General features: G+C 44.6%; 1 protein-coding gene across 1 annotated transcript in view; it reads left to right on the plus strand.

The window, feature by feature from the left end:
* Positions 1 to 964: 964 nt before the first annotated feature.
* LOC146817963 (uncharacterized) overlaps positions 965 to 22,247 on the plus strand; it is a 154,361-nt gene continuing 133,078 nt past the window's right edge. Inside the window, exons 1-2 of the mRNA XM_085609276.1 lie at positions 965 to 982; positions 16,278 to 16,370. Coding sequence (XP_085465402.1) covers positions 16,289 to 16,370 — 82 coding nt within the window. The 5' untranslated portion in view covers positions 965 to 982; positions 16,278 to 16,288. The remainder of the gene's footprint in view (positions 983 to 16,277; positions 16,371 to 22,247) is intronic.

A 22,247-nucleotide genomic window follows, 5' to 3' on the forward strand; every position in this document is an offset into this window, starting at 1 on the left:
GCCCACAGCTGCAGGTATTTATTTATTCTACTAGCGTTTTGCGACTTTGAGCTGAGTGCAGCCCTTCACGTCAGGCAGGCACTCAAGCATGTCCTGCCAATACCAGAGAATACTTTCTCTTTCACCTCTCTCACTAAGTTGCTGCCACGCTAGAATCTCCATTCTCGGACCCGCGCGGGTATGCTTCGGCGTTCATCAATAAACTATGTTTAGGTGCGAGTGGGACCACACCCTCTTCTATTAGGCGGCTCCGTACACGTGACAACTGGACGCTACCAAGGGAGGGGGCGTAAAATCTATCTATAAGCATTCACACAGCTTTAGCATCCTAACCCATTAAGCAACCTACTCCCCCCCCCCCCCCAATCGTGCTCTGTAGCCCGGGCTGCTGCAGCCTCAGGGCAAAAGATCCTTTCAGTAAACGTACGGAGGGGTTATTGTACTTAGCAGGTCCTCCAAACACCTTTGAAAAGCGGAGACGGCTTTGTTTTTTAAAACAAATTCTTTATCTGCGGTGTACCTTTCTCCAGCCCATTTATTTGCAAGGTCAGAGACCTTGTGAAGCCCGAAAGGTACTGGCTGAACGGTTAGGGTGACCGACTTTGAAGTTTCTTGAGAACATCACGCCAGCGCGCCCCTGCCTCCTTTCTGCCTTTTGCAGGATTTGTTGTTCTTTCCAGGTGACAGGTAAGCGGCTTTTTGAGTTAAAGTGAGACCCTGTTACAAGGTCGTGTGACCCCGAATCCCCGTTTTAAACTACCACTAGGCGAATCTGGATTAGGCTGGGGAAGGTGTACCGAGCGGATTTGTGGTGAGTGCGAGTTAGTGGTGTTCTACCAGTACTAGTCTGTCATGTCTGCTTTGGGGAAAACAACTGTTTCTTTACAGTTTCGGATGATGTCGGGAGTCGGATGTCCCCACTCTGTATTTGTGGATGAGCTGAACTGAGACGGTGAACGAGGTGCATTTTTGAGTATCATAGGTAACTTAACTACCATACCCGTTACGTGCCAGTGGACACTTTTTCAGATGCTGCTGGTTTTAAACATTGTCTTGTAAGCTCTGCCTCCGTTTAAAGGTCATTGCTATGAGCCTCGAGTATAGCAATGCTTTGTGTTTGGAATCGCCTGTGTAAACGTTGGGTTATCTAAGTGATTACTCGTTGTCACTGTTTTTGTCATGTCACTGTTTTTGTCATTTAAGGTTTATTATGACAGCTTCTCTCCAAGCCAGAGATAATTATTGCTTTTAAAACATGGGAATCTCACGCACATGAGCTGAAGGAAGCAATGCAATGCAAAGTATATAAATCACTGTGAACCGCAAAGTGACTGGGAAAGTGAACGCGATGTGCTTAATGAGCATGACGAGGAAAGCCATATGGCGCCTCTGCTCGTCAGCATGCGCCTGCGCACATGCACGCAAGCTGTAGGCCGGCCATGGTAGCATTTTTTGAAGCCCTTACTAAAAGTCTCGCCAGACCAGCAAATGCGCTGGGTCAGGCGAGACCTAAAAAAAATTGAGGTCAGGAAGAGGTAAAAACAAGCATTGGAAATGCAATAGGTCTCACATTTGCTTGAGTTATAGCATTGGCATTGTAAAAGATATCTTTTACCCATGTGCTATGTGTAGTGGAATTATGTGGGTTTGATCGAAGTTTAGTTTTGGAATTTTGTGCCATGGAATTGTGTGGGGTGGGGTGGATTTGTGCTGTGGAATTATGTGGCATGGTGTGCAGTGGAAATATGTGGATAGCAAACGTGTTACTGAGTGTACTAGAATTATGTGGAGTGGAATTGTGTGTTATGGAGTGGAATTTTGTGGAATGGTATTTTATGTTGCGGAGTGGTATGAGGAGGAGTTTAATTTTGTGGTGTGCTGTGGAATTTTGTGGCAAGATGTGGAATTCTTTGGTGCAGATTGGATGTATGTGGTGTGTTTTGTAATTGTCTTGTTGAGCTGAATTATGTTGTTTGGTGTTGAATTATGTTGTGCGGATTGGAAATGTGTGGAGCTGAATTTTGTGGCATGAAACTGTGTGGATAGCTTTGCCTTTTTGGTGTCAAAAAATACATACAAATAGGTTGAAGCTAAGCCCCAGATCTGTGTCTTTGGGTGATAAAAAAAAAAGACAAGTGAGTGGGAAAAGGATACCAAACATTGACCAAAAAGAATACCACTGTATAATATAACAGGCACACCGGGCAACTCTGCCGCAGGTGTAGAATAGCTATGATCCAGCCCCGTATCACATCTTGCCAGAATGTTACCTAGAACAACAAATCGGCATGCTCTCCAATGTGTTCATTTGCCTTTTACAGCCGCATGCTTACATATCTCTTTTAGAGCAGGGCATGTGTTTGTGTCTGTGAGAGAGAAAGCGAGGGGGCTCAAAAGCAGGAGGCAGACAGCAGGGTGTCTATCAATAATGCAGCAGGTGCAGTGGCAATGAGGGGTTCTATGATCCTCGATTATGGCTGTTTTTTTGCTGCTCAATCACAGTTCTGAGGGCACCATTTTCTTTGCCACTGGAGAGAGACAAAAATAGAGGTGACAGTGAAAGACAGGCATCGAGAAACGGAAAGAGCGAGAAAGACTCCATATTCATAAGTCCTGTTTACATCCGTATCGCCATATGCAAAAGTTTCTGGTCTTTTAAAATGCCAGGATTTAGCTCTTGGTCAAGCCATGATGTGATGTTACAGCATGCTAAAGTTCATGCAGTAATGATTGGTGGAACCCGGGGGAGGGAACGAGGGGGAGGTGGTAGGAAAAAGGGGGGGAGAAACCTATGTTCACAGGTGCTGGCAGAATAAAGTAAATAGGTGCTCCAAAACTGTTCTGATCATTACATGAATGGTGAAAATAGAACTGTAAAATAGTGAGGATAGTAAAACCGATAAGACCATAAAGGCAAAAATGAGTGCAAAAATGAAAGAAGGGAAAATAGGGAACTATTGGCAGCAATGGACCATTAGATTGATGGCGTGTGTCAGTATTTAAAGCAGAGTCGTTATGATTAATACCAGGAATGGGCTCATATTATGATATTTTTTTAATAAGGACATACTTACTTGACAGACCATCCACATGGCTGGTAACATACTTCGGAGGGATTCATTATCATAGATCCAATCTCTCCTGCAAAATTGTATCTAAACAATAACTCAATTATTTACAATTATTATATCACAGAAACATGAGACTGATAGTATCAAGACACCATGTTAAGGCTACTCTATACATTGAGGTCAAGAACAACTAACTGGCTAACTTAAAGGACACGTAGACAATTAATTTGGACATATCAATGTTATTGCTCAGAGAAAGTGACTTACAAGGTATGAGACATTCTACTCACCTACACAATTTGCATTTGTGAAACATCAACATGAGAAATGCGATGAAATGGATCCCATATTGCACTTGTAAATATAATGTAAATTAAAGTTCATATTTACAAAATAACTTGTACGTTCTAAACAACATGAATGAGTGCTTGCACCCTAACCTGGTTAGGTGGTCATGATGGTAAAACATGCATAATCTCAGGATTCAGAACAGTGTTCTGCATTAGGAGTAATTGTTAGAGTAATACTGCATGCAATTTGGTTAGCGGCCTACAGCTAGCATTGCAGTTGGGTCGAAGTGTGTGCCAAGTTGTCAGCCGGTTCAAAGGTATTTAATATTTAAAAAAAACAAGCATTGGCATAGCCAATAGGTCTCGCCTTTGGGACCTTATAAGTGTTTAGCCATGCAACAGTTGCATAACTAAATACTTATAAGGTCCCAAAATCGAGACCTATTGGCTATGCCAAGCGGGCGTGCAGCCGCGAAAGCGATCGCAATCAAACATCAAAGCGGTCGTGTGGCCGCGAAAGTAATCACGGTAAAGCGCTGCTCGCGCGCCCGCGCACCCGCGCACATGCACTGTAGCTCTAGGCTGGCCTGGTAGCACTTTTTGGAGCCCTCTCAATAAGTCTCGCCAGACCAGCGCATGCGCTGGGTCAGGCGAGACCTAAAAAAGGGCACGAGCAGTGAAAAGCAAAGCGCTCCTTAGTGCTGGAAGTGCACCTGAGCGAAATAAGCTGATTTAGGTAGAAATGAAACATCCCACACGGTACACACCAGTGACACTGTTCACATCAGAAAACTATGCATTGTTCCACGTTGCATCTTTAGATCGTTTAAGAAAGGAATAACAAATAAGTCTTGTTTTTGGGATACTATATATGTGTTTTTCACATTGTGCGAGCCCACATATCCAGCCCTGGAGTAGCAGCCCAAACTATTAACGTTATTTTTTTGCTTTTTCAAGCATAACGCTCTACATTAAAAGATATTATTGAAGCAATCTATGTGCAAAAAGATCATTAACCTGCAATGGGTACTGTGAAGAGGCAAAACGAAATCAGCATGTTCAGAGATATTATTACTTAGGAGAAACAACTGGGTAGAGTAAATTGAGGACAGCAGGGAGTGGAGCGGGATAGACTGTGATGAAAGAAATGGGGTTGGGAAGGACAGGGTACATAAGCGGTGCTTGGGCAGGTTCCCATTCAGACAGAAATAGTCGCAAGCTGAGCTTGGATTATGACATGGAAGATTGCAGCCAGGGCCGGACTGGGAACCAAAACCGGCCCTGGCAAAGTGCTCGGCTGGCCACTTCCCCTCCGCGGGGCTTGGGGGTGCAGCCGAGCTCTTTGCCAGGGCCGGTTTTTGGCCGATTTTGTTACAGGGCCGATTTTGCAGGGGGATTGCCCAGTGCCCGCTACGGCCAGTCCGGCCCTGATCGCAGCTCATCGTGCAGCAGCTTTTTAAGGTAGTTAATTGATTCTGAAACCCGTTCTAATGTTTCTTTTGGGAGGTACAAACGTATCACTGTCGTGAAGAAAAAAAACATGCATTTTTAAGTAAAAGCATCACTTCTGCCTTTACTGTAAATGTACCTTAAAGTACAATACAACCAAACTGTCTGCATAGCTATGAACCCTTTTTAAGCAAAATCTGTGGAAAAAAAACAGCTATACCGGAAACGAGCATTTTTAAGGAAAGGCACCACTTAGTGCTTTCACTTCAAACTTACCTGAAAGTACAGTACCACGGTGGCTCCTACGAGGCTTGTAAAATGGCAGCAGGGGTGAGGGATGGGACGAGAGAATCAGGCACAAGGGGAGTGGGAGACAAGACTTCAACAAGCCCAATCCCTTTAAAAGAAATCTTGAAACAAAACATATATTCAACCAAAAAGAAGCTCAATAGATGCTGGAAATGAAAAGTGCAAAAAGGCTAAATACATACAATAAATGCAGCAGTTGGTATGGCACGGGAGGCAGCTCTAATACAACTGTGGCATTAAGAGAAGGTGGGAGGGAGGAATGCTATATTTACATGTAAGCCGCTATGGTGCCGAAGCTGAAAACAGGCAAACAGTAACAGACCAGGAAACCAAGAAAAAAAGTCCCCCAAAAAACACTTAAAAAAACTATAGTGGAATGAAACAGTACTTAGTCCCTGCTGCGTGGGAGGAACAGAAGGGAACAAGCATTGGCAAAGTCAATAGGTCTCGCAATGGCTTTGCTTTTTTTTATTTGCCCATACAAACTGGATCGATTAAATTAAAAAATGTAGCATAAAAGCATAATTTTTTAGGCAGTTGAAACACGGAAGACTCACGTGGGGAGAAGCAACAGGTAGGGTGAAGGTGGGGAATGAAGCCGGCTCTGCACTCCAAGGTAAGTCTCGAAGTTATTGGCCATAATAGAAGACACATGCTGCTCTGAGGTTAACCCCACCCAAACTGTCCTGGGCCCACAACGGTGTCTTGCCACTCGTTATTTGAAGTTTTAACCTTCTGTGTTCCCATAGCTTGGGACGCAGCGGGTTGGAGCATCAGAACCGGGTGCATTTTTACCGCATGGACACAGGACACTCTCTCCCGGGGGGTCGAATACGGAGTGTACCGTTCTCCAGACTATACACCTTTTCAGCCATGAATCTACTCAAGGCGCACAACCGCATCGTTGTTTCCTCTGAACATTTGCCTCGTTCTTACTGTTTGGTTTTAATAGTACAAGCTATTTCTTGGTCCCCCTTTATGCTTCTAGGACATGGAATGTTTCAGAGTGTCTTTTAAACCTGCCGGAACTTGATGGGGCCAATTTCCAATAGCGTTTAAGGGAGTCCAGAGCTCACACCTTTTCAGCTACCACTGCACTCAGGATGCTATACCTGATCAAGTATCACCACGGATAATAGTGTGAATGCATTGCACTATACCTAAATTGTATGAATACAGTTTCCATTACCTCCTTACACCAGATGGGGCACAACACTGTTGTGTGGGCTGTTATGAGGTGATTGACAGTGGAAACTGGAGTTCATATGTTGACGATCCATGTTTAAATTTTACTGTTTTGTTTTCCATTAGGTTGGCCTAATGGAATGGAGGTAACTCACCTTTAGGTGTCCATTGTGGGATATTGTGGTTAGTACACCCGAATACCACACATGTAGTGTAGATGGAGAAGCTCACATTTTTGGTTCTAAAGAATTACCACCTGATCCTTCCGACTAACAGGCAAGAAACATGTCGACCACAAGAGACTGAGCGCAACACCCTGAAACATCATTTCAGGTAGTCGCCACTCCATTTTTAACCAGCTTGGGAGACAGGATCATTAAAATTGTTCTGTCTGATCCGATCTCTCTCTTCCTGTTTTAATTTACTAGGTCTGTTGACCTCAACCTCACACACATCTACACTTTTAGGTCCCTTACACCCACTGCACCTAACGGCAAGGAATCAAAGATCTCCGCCAAAGAGCCCCTCATAGGGTGCCCGTCTGGTATTGCAGCGTCGACCTGACGAGGAGCATGCCCTATGATGAAGCATGACACACAGCGGTCTGAGTGTGTGAGGGCCATAATATTGAAAGGAGGGATTCCCATTCCCTCCCTTCTTTGAGCACAACCTACTATATTATCTTATTGTAACTTCACTTTCATCCCTCGTGCTAGGACCTGCATACCCGTTTAACTTTGGAGAATGAAGCATAACATTGGTGAAACAACACGTAGGGCGGGGCGAGAAACAACACGGAAGGCACAGGTGGACATAATTACAGTAGCTTTGAATGTTAAACACAATGGAAGGCACCTATGTAACCTTTGCTTAGATGTGTACCTTACAAAAAATGCCGTACCCATTTAAGACAATTTACTGACTGACCCAAAACTTGCAGGCAAAGAAGATAAAACATAATAAAAATTTACATCATTTGTTTAGCCACCCAAAACTAATGTTTCCTATTTCATGTAACTTGGGTACAGTGAGCAATAACTTCTTAGCTATTTCAAAAAGATGCGCTATGTTCCATTCACTGCGGTATCTTAAAATAATATAATTCCTCACTTAAAAAGACTGTTCTGTGTGCCACCATTTACTCACTGTATTTAGTTTGCAAGAGCAGTGTTCATTAATGATGACTTTACATGCCTTCTCGTCACCAAATGCACTGATAATGTCAGCCACATACAAGTTGTGAATCCAAACAAGTTACAACTGTAGTCAGATTTTTTTTTTTTTTAGAGTTTTTTTTTAGAAAGTAACAAAATCATTTGTGATAATTTAAACACCCAAACTCCAAACAGTATCGCCACCCCATCCTCTTGCTGTTTTTCAAGTCTGTTAGAAATTCCAAACTGGAAATACATTTCACATCGCAAATTAACAAATAAAAAACTGCTGGTAAAGAAGAAAATAAAACCATTGTGACTTGTACAGGTCCCTTTTATAGCAACTATACTTATCTCCCTCCCCCTCTTCTCATAGCTCAAGTCACAAAAATAAAAGTTCAGAAGAAATACTACTTACATCATGTCTTTCGTCAGCATCCAAGTGTCCCTCGGCTGCTCCTCCTGCACATCCTGTGCCGGACCTCTCTAAACGTAGTAATTTAAATTGTGACTTACTACTGGGAATCCATCTGCCAGCATAAATTATTTTGTTATCCTGGGATTTAGATTTCTAGGTGGATTCCCCTTCATGGACTTAAAATTGGGTACCCAACTGAAGTTGTGAACCTGTCGCTTGTGGCATTTTCTGTTACAATTTACTGGGAGAAGGCATCTCAGTCTAATTGCTTCAATGGAAGCACACAGACTTCAACTCCCACAAGCCAGTATGTCGCTAAATAAAAGGGCTGGAACATGGTGTCCTATAAACAAAGCCCGAGGTGGTAACTTCAGCCTCGTCAATTTATACTGAGCTTTGTGACATGGATTTGTGCTATTTTCCGTTATCAGAATGACAGGAGGGAGACGTTCCGTGCTCCGATCCTGTCAACAAATGCTCGTGAAGAATAGCATTAAATTATTGACACTTGTAATTCCCTCTTTCTTATGACCGTGATGGAATATACTATAAAATAAGACCGGCGAGGGCAGGCAAGCAACAATAGCGGTAGTGAACAGGACAAACAAAGGGGGGTGGGTGCAATGAACAACAGGAACAGATGGCATCTAAATCAAGAACACATTGTTATTTTGTTGCTTTTTCAATCACAGCATGCGCCGTGTGATGATGTTCCCTTGTAAAGCATTGTTTGCATTACTTTCCCTTTGAATTGCATTTTAATTGTGATTTGCACCCGGTTCTAAAGTTTATATTGCTTTTAGCAGTGTAACCAGTGGCAGCTGGTGACATTTGAAAGTGGTAGGGCATGCAAGTTTGGAATGAGTGACCTGTGGTGAGCGAGCACAGCGCGCAAGCTCGACTGTTGTCAGGTGTTCTGTGGGGTTCCCCCCCACCCCCGAAACATTTTTGAAAAAAAGAGTCGCAAATGGTGCATTTGCAATCAAGATTGAGAAAGCAAGAAGTTGATAAGGCAATTAAAGGAGTTCATTTAATTAATCATAAAAATGGGGAATGTTGGAGCTGGGAATCTCAATAGTAAAAGCTCTGCAAAAGAAAAAAACGAGCACATATTTATTGCAATAATTGTGACTCCTTCTTCTTCTGCCACATTACAGTTGTTGGTAAAATGTTAGCATTTATTAGGTCGTAAATAACAATGGCTATAGTATCCCAATGCAAAGAAAGTCATTTAAAAGAACATAGAGCTGCTGCTGAGTGGAACAGGGCATGGCAAATGTTGTGTGGGCACACTAATCACACTTGCCTGGACTCTGCCTTGATCCTAGCTTTTTAGTGCAACTTGAAAAAGTCCTGTGAAGGAGCTCCAATGAGCTATGTAGTGCTGTGTAAACCCCAGCATGAGTAAACTAAAAAATAAAAAACACAGTGTGCAGTAGAGCAAAAAGGGAAACAGGAGGCCGGTAGGCACTTTACAGTACCCGGCACTCCTGTTAAAACAAGCATATGCAATGTAATTGGTCTCGAATTTGTAAACGTTAGAGCTCCTGGTATTGAAAGTATAAATGTTTTTTCATAACTACCAAGTTTTCAGTATGTACATGTGTGACAATTCTAAGTTTGCAGTGTTCATTGTGTGACATTTATATGCCTCAAGTTTGACACTGAATGACACTATTTCGCAAATAGTTGAACATAAAACATCTGAGATGCTCAGGGACATTTTATCTTTGAATTTTGGTACTTGTAGTGAGGGTTTATTAATGAAAATACCAAAACTACAAGTACCAAAATACAACCGAAAATGGTTACTTGATGGCAAATTGCAGTCAAAGTTCATGTTGCAGGTTAGCACCTGTTCAGTTGTAATCCCACATACATGAGAGTTGGTGTTGAGTACTCTGCTAGTTAATGAGTGTAACATGACCCGCCTCCTTCCTTCTCAGTATATGGCCCAGTATCCCCAAATGATTGGGAACCCCAACACATAAACCTTGTTTGCTAACCGACCTGGATATGGTCTCTTCCAAACTTGCCATTGCGAACTGCGCAGTTAAGTTGTGCCGAGCTGTACCACGGTTTGCCATGGTAAGGGAAGGTATATTTATACCTGGAAGGTGTTTAGGAATGCTAGCATTGACGTAAAGCCGGGCAGAGGAAGACGTCATGGATGAACCCTTAAGGAATAGCAGTTCATGCATAATAGAAGAGTTCTTGGAGAAATGAATAATCCTAGCTAGGGAAAGTCCCGACGGCTTAAGGGTCTGGTTTCTAACAACTCATTGTGACGTGGGATGGATGGATGTAGGAGACCATGCCTGTATTTGGATTGCATGGCTAATGCCTAAATAAGGACTGGGATTCTATGCCTAAATAAGGGCAATGCGAATTTTGCCTATATAAGGACATGATTCAGGGAAACTTATGTACGGGCATCTAAATTAAAACAAAACAGTTAGTGAGAGATAGGAAGTAGAGAGGGTGAACTGAAATTGAGAAGGCTATGCAGAGACAGATAGAAAGAGGTAGATAGAGGAGGCAATAATGAAGAATAATAGGTATAGACAGAGATATAATGACAAAGTAGAAAGGAGTGAGATAGTTGAAGTCAAGGGAACAGAGGTTAGATAGAAAGAGAGAGAGAGATGGGTTAGAGAGAGATGAAGCAGTGAGAGATCTGAGGTGGAGAGAAAGATGAAGAAGACAGTGGAGAGGCAGAGAGAGGGATGAAAGAGGCAAGTTATAGAAAGATTGACAGTGATAGAAGGGTGAGATAAAAGGAGAAAGAGTGGGATTAGAGATGTGAAGTAGACGGAGAAGAGAAACCGAGATATGAAATGGAAAGTTAACAGTGAGGTGCAGTGAGAGGTGAGGCAGAGAGGGACTTCAATTGGAAGGTAGAAACAAGGAGGTAGCCACAGAAGGAGATAGAAAGAGAGCTGAGTGATATAATGAGAGAGCGATGTGGGGTAGACAGGTGTATTAATAGAACTGAGGTAGACATGGATGAGGTAGAGTGAGCTGAGATAAAGAGGTGGTAGGTATCTAGAGATGCACAAACAAGTAGAGGGAGGGAGGGAGAGAGAGTGCAGGAGAGAGGGGTAAAGAGAGAGGGATAATGTAGAAGTTGTGAATTGAAAGAGAAGGACATGACACAGTGTTAGACCTGGCACCATTGGCGGGGTCTTCCATCCATTTTTTCACTGTTGCCTCCTGTGTTTTTTACTATGTTTTTTCTGGTCTAGATGCTATGGGCACTTTGCCCCTGCTATTCCGTGCCAAAGTGCAAGTGCTCCCTATTGTAAATTGTTGCAATGGATTAGTGACTCCATGATTGGCTTATTTGATTTACTGTAAGACCCTAGTACAGTGCACCACGTGGGCCCAGGGCCTGTAAATCAAATGCATCTGGTGGGCTTGCAGCACTGGTTGTGCCACCCACCGGAGCAGCGCGGAAAGTGTGTCTCAGGCCTGCCATCGCAGAGCCATTGTGCAATCTGGTACTGCCTTGTCGACTTGGTAAATGCACCCACTTACCAGTCCCCAAACCTTCCCTTTTCTGCATGTTAGTCACGCCTTAAAGTAGGCATGTGGGCAGGGTGCATTGTAAGTAAGAGGTAGGACATGCCCTGATGTGTGTGGCATGTCCTGATAGTGAATTTCAGCCATTTTCTTTTTTCACTATTGCAAGGCTACCTGCTCCCATAGGCCAGAATAGGCAGTTTGATTATACCATTTTATAATCCTAACTGACCCAGGGAACATCGTAGACCGACGAATTTAGTATGCCTGAACTCAGAATGATAAAATACATATTTTAGTGAAGTTGGTTTTAACATTCTGTGTTTGAAAATACCACTTTTAGAAAGTAGGTATTTTCTTGCCTAACCACCCAGCCTCCCTCTGCTAACTTGTGTATTGTATGTCTGGTTTGTAAGCGACAGGGGCTGGGGTGGCTCCAGGAGACAGGGTGAGTCAGCACTAGCCTGAATAGACCTATCTGCATTCGGAGTGGTGGGAGGAGTAGCACTTGGGCCTGAATAGGGTTGTGCCTGTCTTCCACAATGCTGGCTCCCCCTCCTGTGGTGCGTCTGAGGACCCTGGCCCACACTCTCAAAGGAAGAAGTTGAGCACCTACAGCATGCACCCAGAACCAGTATGGACTAGGTACATGCCTCTCTGCCTTCAGAGACAAAGTATTTGTGAGTATAAAAGGAGGACCCAGACCCCCAGATTTTAGATCACTTCTGGGAATCAAGACGACCCCTTTGATAAGGAGAACTACTGTGGAACTGAAGGAGGAGACTACCCCTATGCTGCGTGTTGTTGGGGTTGGTCTGCAGTGGTTGCTTGATTGTCAAAGAAAGGAGAAGAGGACTGCTTGTGCTTTTCATTATCTTGTTCTTGAGGAAGATCTCCAAGGGCTTGAACTTGAGCTTGCCTCCTGCCTGAAGTCTCAAGAATACAAGACTTCACCCCTTCTGTTTGCCTGCATCTAGAGCTGCGGTTCTAGCTGCTACAGAAGGAACTTGCAACACTGAAGCTGGCGAGCGATGCCATATTCTACACCGAAACCGTGAGTGCTGCTCCAACTTGCACCGTAGACCAGACGCCGGCCGTCGTGCCACATCGACGCCAGCGAGCGATGCCGTGAGCACAGCTCCGACTTGTGCCGTGGGCCCGATGCCAGCTGCTGTGCCACATCGACTCCAAAGCCGACCTCATCATCGCGGAGCCGATCCTCGACGTGGGTGACCGAGAATCCATTGACAACGCGACATCATAAGGAACCGTGGTTTCGGCTCCATCATGACGTCACCTCCCTGACTACGTCTCCCTTCCAGTCTGCTGCATTGTCTGTGCTTGTGCATCCTACAGGAACATTCCAAGGCCTGTGAAGCATCAAGAATGACCAAAGTGATCTCCCTTGGAGTGAAGGAGTCACTCCCCTCCATTCGCAGGCACCACACCGAAGATGACTGGTCTGCAGATCCCGAGCTCCTCCAGACTCCGTGGGCTACGCAACACAGGTGGTAGATTCTGTCAGCTCCCGAGGCCTGCTCTACCCTCTCACCAAGTTTGAGGCCTGTAGTCCTTGTGGGGGTTGCACTAACCGAACCCCTGGGTATGGTGTCCCTTTGCAGTTGCAAAGGCTTGTTGACATCCTTGCTAGAAGATCTTCGGGCTCCAAGTAGCCCCAACTTCGCACACCTCCAGTGACCAGAATCTCAGCCACACCACATTGTGTGCATCGTGGCCTGCATCTCTTGGTGAGCTGCTTGGGGTCCTCTCACGACTCCAGTGCCTCTGGTCTGTGGGTCCATTTGAGTGCCACACTTGTTTCTTTTGGGCTCCCATGATTGCTCAGGGCCTGCCCTGATTCCACTGCTGATGGTGAGTGTCCTGGACCTTGCTGGTCCCAACCCTGCACCTTCTTGACTTCCTGCGTGGGTTGCATTTGTCAAGGCTTGTTGGTGCTACCCGCTAAGCAAGTCGAGATCACCCATGACACAGTTGAAACTGATGTGCACATTGCACTCAGTGGTGAATACGGAACATCCTTTTAATGGAGCATCAACTTTAACCCAGCATACAACATCAAGCACAGTGATCTTTTAGTGGAGGTTATCATTGAGTATCAGCACCCCAAGCATAAAGATGGCAAACCATAAAAGTAGTACAGAAAGCAATGGGGCTACTCATATCCAAGATGGCTGCTGAGCTAATGCCCTCCTCATTGCTGTCTGTGTCTGAGCCAAGATGTTGGGGTGGAGTATAGTGGTAGTTGGAGCTGTGCCACCTGGTCATCCAACTGCCATTGTACTCAAGCTGGAGCTGATCGGCCCTGCACTCACTAAAACTTGTATCCCGCACTTTCTTTTCAATCTGTGTGCTGCCAATATACAAGAAAATACATTCTGCCAAGAACACAAGATTAGAGTGGATGAGAACTGAGTTAATAGTAAGGGTGGGCGTAGTGGGGCTACGTGAAGCAGCACGTAGTGTGCCCAAATCTACGCACACTACGCGCTTCGCGTAGCCCCACTACGTGCCACCCACCTCCCGCCCGCCCTCCTTTTAAATAATATCAGCAATGTAAAATAAATTAAAGTAAAGCGACTTACCGTAAGCGTGGCGTCTCCGGGGCTCCCTCTTCTTCGTTTCTAATTTCTTCTGACAAATGCGCATGCGCGGACGCCTGCGCATGCGCATTTCTCGCAAGAAATGCGCATGCGCGGGTGTCCGCGCATGCGCATTTGCCAGAAGAAATTAGAAACAGAAAGAGGGAGCCCCGGAGACGCCGCGCTTACGGTAAGTCGCTTTACTTTAATTTATTTTTCATTGCTGATATTATTAAAAGGAGGGCAGGCGGGAGGTGGGTGGCGGGTGGCAAGCAGCTACGCTTCGCCCTCGGCGTGTGCGTAGTGCTGCCCTGCTTAGCCTACTTCGGAAAGTGCGAAGCAGGCAGCGCTACGTACACTACGTGGGCGAAGCGTAGTGCTACGCCCGGGGTTAGTTAATAGTATTGAGATTCCCACAAAGCAGTGAATAAAATGCTGTTGCTACTGAAAGACCCTGGACCCATCTGTTCAGTTCTTGCCCAGTGTAGGTCTTCTCATGGCTCTTTTTGGCAGCATAGAAGTGTAGAGGGGAGTAAAAGGCCATTGATTAATTGAAATACAGTGTAACCCAAACAACTACACAATAAACCAAATCAACAACCAATTGAAGGTTGGTGAGGTTTGTTACAAATTCTTTAAAAGTTGGACATACACGAATCTTCGCATAAGGGTATAAAAATACAGAGGAAACCGAAGAAAACCAACCCTTCTAAAAAGGTTCACTCACTGGAGCATGAAAAGAATAACAATTTCTAGGATGATCATACAGGAGATGAGAGAGCAAAAGTTCAATTCCCCCTGCATCAGCACTTCTTCCATATACAGCATTAGATTTTAACTATCCCTACTCTAACTCTAGAGGTGGTATCCCTAAGTTAGCATATAAGCAAATAATTTGCAAGAGAAAAGTTGTCAGTGGGTAGAGCCTTTCCAAGAAGTCACTGCACCATGAGATGGGTCTGAGGCATGAAGACACAAACAGAAAAGGGAAGTAATCTAGCATGCAAGTGGTCTCTGTACCTCTCAGCAAAGCATCATATACTCAAAGTTGTACTCGGCAAATATCCCATAAAGCCTTTTTCTCATGTATTCCACAATGGGCTCAGCCACAAACCTTTCCATGACATCGACTCCCTTCACAGCCTTCTCCATGAATGCCCCTTGGAAGCAGTTCGTCATTGGTCGTCGCTCCTTCTCCCTTGTGAAAACCTCCTTCCACCTTATCTTTCTCAGGCCAGGATAACTATAAATCCTTCATTTCACAACCTTATCTAATTGTCATAAGCCACCTACCTGGATCCCATATGATTCCAATGGGGCGGTGACGCTAGTTCTCGAATCCTGCCAAGACATGGCATTGGTTTACAGAAGCCGACACTGCTCTGGTGGCTTATCTCAGGGGTGTGGGGGTTGAGATGGAGAAATTAGTTGGGTTCAAAGATGCTGAGGCTCGCCTACTCAGCAGCAACACTGCAGCAGGTGTTCATACCAGTCTGATGAATGGTACCTGCAAATATTTCCCCTATAAACAAATAAATAATAAGGCTTTAGTCTAGTATTAACTCTATCTCTTAAGGTATCACCTCACAACAGCTTTTCAAATTACCAACCAACCTTTCATTTTGTTGTTGTTTTGTTTTCTTTTAGATTGTCTGTAGAGGCTCCATTTTTTTATTTATCTATTTATAGAGCGCTAACAATCCTCCCGAAGGATATCGTGGTGCTAGGTAGCAAGAATTTGTTGTACAGTTACCAGCGGGAGTAGTGGATCTGACAGATATTAGGATCCAGGAAACAGATGGGTTTTGAGTTTCTTCCTAAAAACAGATAATCTGCTGTAAGGCGTAGGTCTTGAGGTAGTGCATTCCACTTTTTTGCTGCCAGATATGAGAATGAACGTCCACCTGCCCTCCCTTTCCTTATGCACTTTATCCTGGCTTTCGCTTGGTAGAGTGATCGTAAGCACCTTGTAGGAATGAAAAATTTGATTTTATTCTGTAAATGTCTTGGTCCACTGAGGTGCAGTGCCTAATGTGCGTGACTGAACATTTTCAAATCTGTTGTGAGTATGATTTCAGAATCAAACCCACAAGCAATTTGGATGGGGTTAGCTTCACCCAAGTCCTCTATGGCAGATCCCTGCAAACAGTATGTAACAGGTGAACAAAAACACTAGATACCTTTGTTTGCAGCACAATTTTGCAGCCGAGCTAAGCACGTAGTAAAATCAAGTATGTTAATGTGTCTCTCCTTTTCTTATTGTTCTTTTTTCCATCCAGGTGCAAGACTAATGCAGGATGTTCTCTGCAGTGAGGTCGTCGTGGGAGGATCAAGGGAGCAGGCAATACAGAGTCCTGGAAGCCGGGAAACAGGTAAGTGCAGGCAAAGAAGCTAAGCAAAGGGGAGAAGTGTGGACATTCTGTAAATTAGACTGCTTTGGAATGTTCATAAAGGTCACATTCTAATTGTTTGTAACAAGTTTAGTATGTGCGAACTCATGAGAATAAATGCTGCGCAATGGTGTACGCAGATTTATGGTTTATGGTGACTAGTGGAGAAGTGCCACTTCTAGAAGTTGGTATTTCTGTGTGTCTGCCTGTCTGATGTGGAGTGCATGTCTGGCTTGTGATTGACAGGAGCTGAGAGGGCTGGGGAATTCCAGGAGCCAGGGTGAGTCTGCCCGGTGGTGAATGGAGAGATCTGCATGTAGATGGGAGGGAGGAGTTGCACCTGGGACCTGAATAGGGCTGGCCCTTCCCTCCACAATGCTGGCTCCACCTCCTGTGCGTCTGATGTCCCTGGCCTGTCCTGTGAATATAGAGGGGAGCTGAGCAAAACAAAGTGCCCCTGAACCAGTTGTATCTGGTTCTCCCCTAGCCCTACAGTTGCAGAACAAAGGAAAATGCTGTGACCTCATTAAAATGTTCTTGTTTGTGGACTTGAATCTACCAGGGGCGTGCTGCTGCTGGGGCTCAGGGGAAGGCTTACCTCCCTGGGCCTTGCCCCGCCCCTGGATGCCTGGAGGACTTTTTCTTGGGACCCTTCTGCCTTGCTGGGACTCTTGGACTTTGTGCTTTTATCCCTAGCACCTGGGAGCACTTTATCTTAATTTGCCCTTTATTATTAGGAGGAACCTCGGTGCCTTGCCCTTGCAGCGCTGGGCTGCGATCATCTTTGAGGGAACCCTCAGCATAGGGATTCCCCCGTCATGTGAATTTAACTGCGGGTGCCCACCCCGCTTATGTGCTCACTAGCGGGTGCTCACCCGCTGTATATTTTCAATTTAGAGGGAGCCTACCCCTCATTGTGCCCGCCAAGAAGATATCACCGCCACCGGCCCGATCGCAGCAGGAAGACACGCACCGTAGTGCCTGACAGTGGGCCGGACTTCTGGTTTCGAAGGGAAGTTCCGCACACACCCCCGCGAGAGGAGAAGAAGCTGCCTGGAGGGAGGAAGATGGCGCCTGCCTGTGTGGGGCTCCCATGGCTTAGGGAGAGCCTCCACCACGTGTGAAGAGCTGGGCTGACGGGTGAAGAGATGAGCCCCGCATCAGAGCCGGTGAGTAAAGCCGGCTGGTGGGGGTGTAGTCCAGGCACTGCGCCGGTGCCTCTCTCCAGAGTAGCCCCGTTTTGCAGAGGGCTGCTCCAACGTTTGGCCTCATGATCCTTAGAGCCCAGAGGGGCCCATGATTTTCCCCCGCAATTGCTCCAACCTCGGGGCATATTTCATTTTAAAAAGTGCTAGTGCGCTCCACGTTTTGGGGGCAAGTTCATTCTCTTTATTGTGGCCTAATTATTTCAGGAGCCAGTGTGCTCCATAGGACATGATTATTGGTAGAGCCTAGGTGGCTCCCATGTTATGCTGATTGTTTTCCAGAGCCCCATGGCTCCGATGAAGGGGGCACATTTGTTTAAAGGGCCACTGAGAGCCCATGCCTCATTTCCCCATTTCCGGCTACCCAGCAAGTAGCGGGCAGCTGCACTGTTTAGGTCTTTTCTTTTAGGGGACATGGTTTGAATTCAGGAGTGAAACACACTCCCTCGCGCCCATCTGTCTTCACAGCTTCTACGTTTAGGCCTGCGCAAAGTGCGCACCCTTGACTGTCGCTACCTAGGCAGCAGCCCTGACTTTGTGAACATAGGGCATTTGAGCCCCTTTTTGAGATGGCCAGTTGGCCAGGGGGTTTGTTAGGTTAATAGGGCGCCAGGCCCCACTGTGATTTTGGGTGCTAGGAAATGTGATTCAGGTAGAATGATTTACGCACCTGTGTTATACCTCTAAACTGTGGTTTATGATTATGAGGTTGCTCTGCATATCATGGTTTATGCTAGTGAGATTATGTTCCACTGTGTGATTTACGCCCTTAATGTAGTTATGCTTAGGAGGTTAGGGTCTAATGTGTTTAGACCTGTGAGAGAATTGCATAATGTGTTTATGCTGATGAGGTTGGCGTAAGATGCGTTTGGCACCTAATGTGATACTGTGCATAATGTGGTTTATGTTACAGGCTGATGCTAAGTACAGTGGTTACCAGTAGTTACTGGTTGTGTTCTAGGTTTATGATAAGTTCTACATTTACTAAGTTCACTTTGTGATGGTACTGACAGTGGTCCAGTTGGCCCTGTCAGGTGTAAATAATCCCTTGTAAATATGACCTAGTGCCAGGTGGCCCTGAAGTACTGGGTATTTTAAGCCCAGCGGTGCAGGGGAACACACCCTATGACTTCGGGGTTCTTCCTGTTTCAGACCTACAGAAACACAGAGTCTTCTGGGTGAAGTCAAAGATCAGTTTATTGGCTGCAGACCAATTACAGGCGTCCTAGAAGTACAACAGCGTGTATGTTCTCAGGAGACTGCTGCAAATCACAGACACGGGCTTCTCCTTAAATACAGAATTTCCTGCCTTAGGCATACATTCCTAGGTTTACGATATGGCTATCACAAGTACACATTACAAACGAAAAAGCAGAGTCATGATGACCATCCCACATTCCAGTTAAGCCAGCCCGCAATTATTTACACAGCAAAGCTCAGATCCCACATCAGATATCGATAGGCCCCAATAAACATGAGCATCTCCTGTTTTGGGAAACAAGCCATAAAGCAGGAACAGCCAGGTGTGAAAGAGATTAGCTGGAGGCTTGTGTAGGATGAAAAGACTTTATGGTGTGTCAAACCCTGATACTAATCACAGGTGGCCAGAGGACGGGGAACTCGTGAGACCAGTTTGACCTGGGGCAGCGGAGCCAAGCTGCCCAGGTCACAGAAAAGTCAAGGAAAGGCACATGTGCTCTAAAAGGCCCGTTTTAGCTTCATGCTATATAGCCTATGTGAGGGCAACCATAAGATGGCCACCGATACAAAATGGAACCCACGCAGTGATGTGAAATAGCGTATACACAGTGCCTTCATAGCTAAAACGTTACAGAAAGCACTCGTACATACCGCATTAACCATTCGCGGTTCACTACTACCAGGATAGACAGGGGTAGGGCCCTGTCTCCTACGCGGTCCCAAATTCTAAAGTACGACAGCCCCATGTATACTATGTGCGTACTATTCTAATGTGTTATGATAATACAAAGGCTATTTTTATATTTAACCTTGTGTGGAGTTCCTTTTGTGGTGTGCCTGGGATGTTGTTGCTGTGTGCGTGCGCAAATACTTTACACATTGCCTCCGGGATGAGGCTGACTGCTCGTGCCAAGCAACCAAGGGAGTTAGCAGGGGTTATCTTTGGCGTGTGACTTCCTTGCCCTGACTAGAGTGGTGGTTTCTGCCTGGCTTTGGCGCAAGCCTTAGCCAACCAGAAATCCCATTTCTAACACTGGTATATTGTGATAAGCAAGAGAGGTGAGTTTGTGGCAGGAATCCCCCTACTCTTCACTAGCAAACATTGTCCACCTTAAATGCAAACGTGAGACGGAAAACATTCTACGAAACTGACAAAAGATTTTAAACATTAGTTTCAGAAGCAAGGACATTTCAATGTGCTGCAAATGTTGGCCTACAGCTTAGGCTAAAATAATGAATTCACCATGCTGCATATGTTAGGAATTACATAAACGATTAGCCTCCAATAGGAATAATTCCCTTAACTACATTAACACATATCTTGCATCTACATCATTAGCTTAGAAAAGCGTCTAACACAATTAATACATCATTGCGTCACATTAACTAATGAGGCCTATAAACAAATTGCATTGGTTACATCTTCCACCACAAGTTGAATGCATTGATTATCAATCTCTACTTTAGAACGTACTAAGTTCGTAGAAACGTGTTACTTGATTCACTTTTCTTCTAGCATCTAATTTTTTTCATAACATTGAATAATATGTGAGTGCAATTTACATGCGGTTACATTGCACTCCTAACAAATACCCCAAGTAGGGTATAAATATTCCACTCTATCAGTCCCTCCTCTGATGACGTTAAGTCATCACTAATCATCCTATCTCATTATGTAAGCCTAGCAATGATCATTTAGGATAGTGATGTATCGGAAGGATTGATCTAAACAGATGTGGTTGCCATCCTCCCTTGTCTGAACGTTTCCGTACGCCTCAAATTATTGGAATAGTTGTCCTGCAACCTCTCTATTCTTCTGTATTTTTCCTTCTAAACTCTTTCCCTTTGTCTCACCCTATCCCAATTATATACTCTCACCATACCAACCAAAATAATGATACAGATGGTAATAATCAAAATAGGGCGCACAATATAACCAAAAATCCACTTCCTAGACTTGCAAACCACTTTCTAACCTTATCGCAAACACCTTCCGTAGCTAAGTCCCTCAAATCTTGATTTAAGTTGGTTACGTTACTAATGTACCTCTGCAAGTGTTTACTCTTGTCAAGGATGTAAGTACAACACTGTTGGACCATCAGCATTCAACAGACTCCACCTTCTTTTGCAAGCAAAACATCTAAAGCAAGCGGGTTCTGCATCACAATAGCCCTGTTCGAAACCATCTTGCCATCTATGAACAACAGAGATCTAGCAGTGTCAATGGATAGCCTATCAACTATAGTGGACAGTTTTCTAATTTTTATATCATTCAACAACACTCCTAAACTTGGTATCATAGCTCCAAAGATGTCTCCCACAACTCCTCCCACACCGGGTATAACATGGGCAGTGAAATCCAAAAACATTTTGCATGACCATGAACTAAAAACGTATGGTCACTCTCAGCCTGATGGATGCGCAGTCTCCCTCTGTGTTGCCAATCCAAAGCTAATGGCCCTGAACTCTCTGTAGCATGGTGATCTAACTCTTCCTTTGTCCAGTGAGGAGATATGTAAGGTTTATTCCCTTCTCTAACTACAACTCTAGATCTATCTTCTACTTGATCTATGAACTTCTTCTCTACATCTGTTGATATACAAGTCACGTTATGTCTGTGGGCATAAGCAGTATCTAACGTAGCAGTGGACACAAAGTAATTCCCTATAATTGCAATCATCTTCCTTGTATCATAATTGTTCAAGTGTTTGTAAACTGGCACTTCAGACAGTACCACATCATAGTTGGAAAAATAATATTCATAGTGGCCCTTCTTATAAAACATGTTAAGGTGCAAACTACAACTAATGCCATAAGTCACAGGTAAGTGGTGATAGGTGATGCCTTCCTCTATTGATGTGGGTAACTGCATGCAAATCCTTAGCTTCAATAGTGTCTACAAACTCATACAAAAGCCTAGCATAAGCATTAAGGGTGGAATCGCCCTTGGACAAATCTACATGGAGATGTTGTTCTCCTTGAGCAGCAAACTCTTTGTCTGATGCTAGAGTACCTCTTTCTGGAACCCCTGGCATAGGGGAAACCACCTCGGGGACACCAATCCATAGTCTCTTTTCCGAAGACCTAAAAACGGACTCTACTATTAGTACTACTATCACTACCACTACAATGGTTATAAGTGTGCCTATGATACATTTGCACCTATGGTTCAGATTTCCAGACTCCATTTTGAAGCAGATTCAGACTCAAATTCGAGTGAAAACAGCAGCCTCTTTCCTTTGTTAGGTTCCATTCCAACAAGTCAGGAAACACAAAGTCTCTTAAGCGGGTCTCTAACACTTCTCCCTCTGTCCTTTTCTATTAGTTTTTCTTTTATTATAGTCTATGTACACAAGATTTGTAAATCGTCCTTAACCCTACTTCGTCTTCTTCTAGGTGTAACCCCTAATTTTATTCTTCATCCACTCAAGTCTAGGTAATCTTCTTCTTAATC

This window comes from Triturus cristatus, chromosome 6 (genome assembly GCF_964204655.1).
Source record: "Triturus cristatus chromosome 6, aTriCri1.1, whole genome shotgun sequence".
In the NCBI taxonomy this organism is placed as follows: Eukaryota; Metazoa; Chordata; class Amphibia; order Caudata; family Salamandridae; genus Triturus; species Triturus cristatus.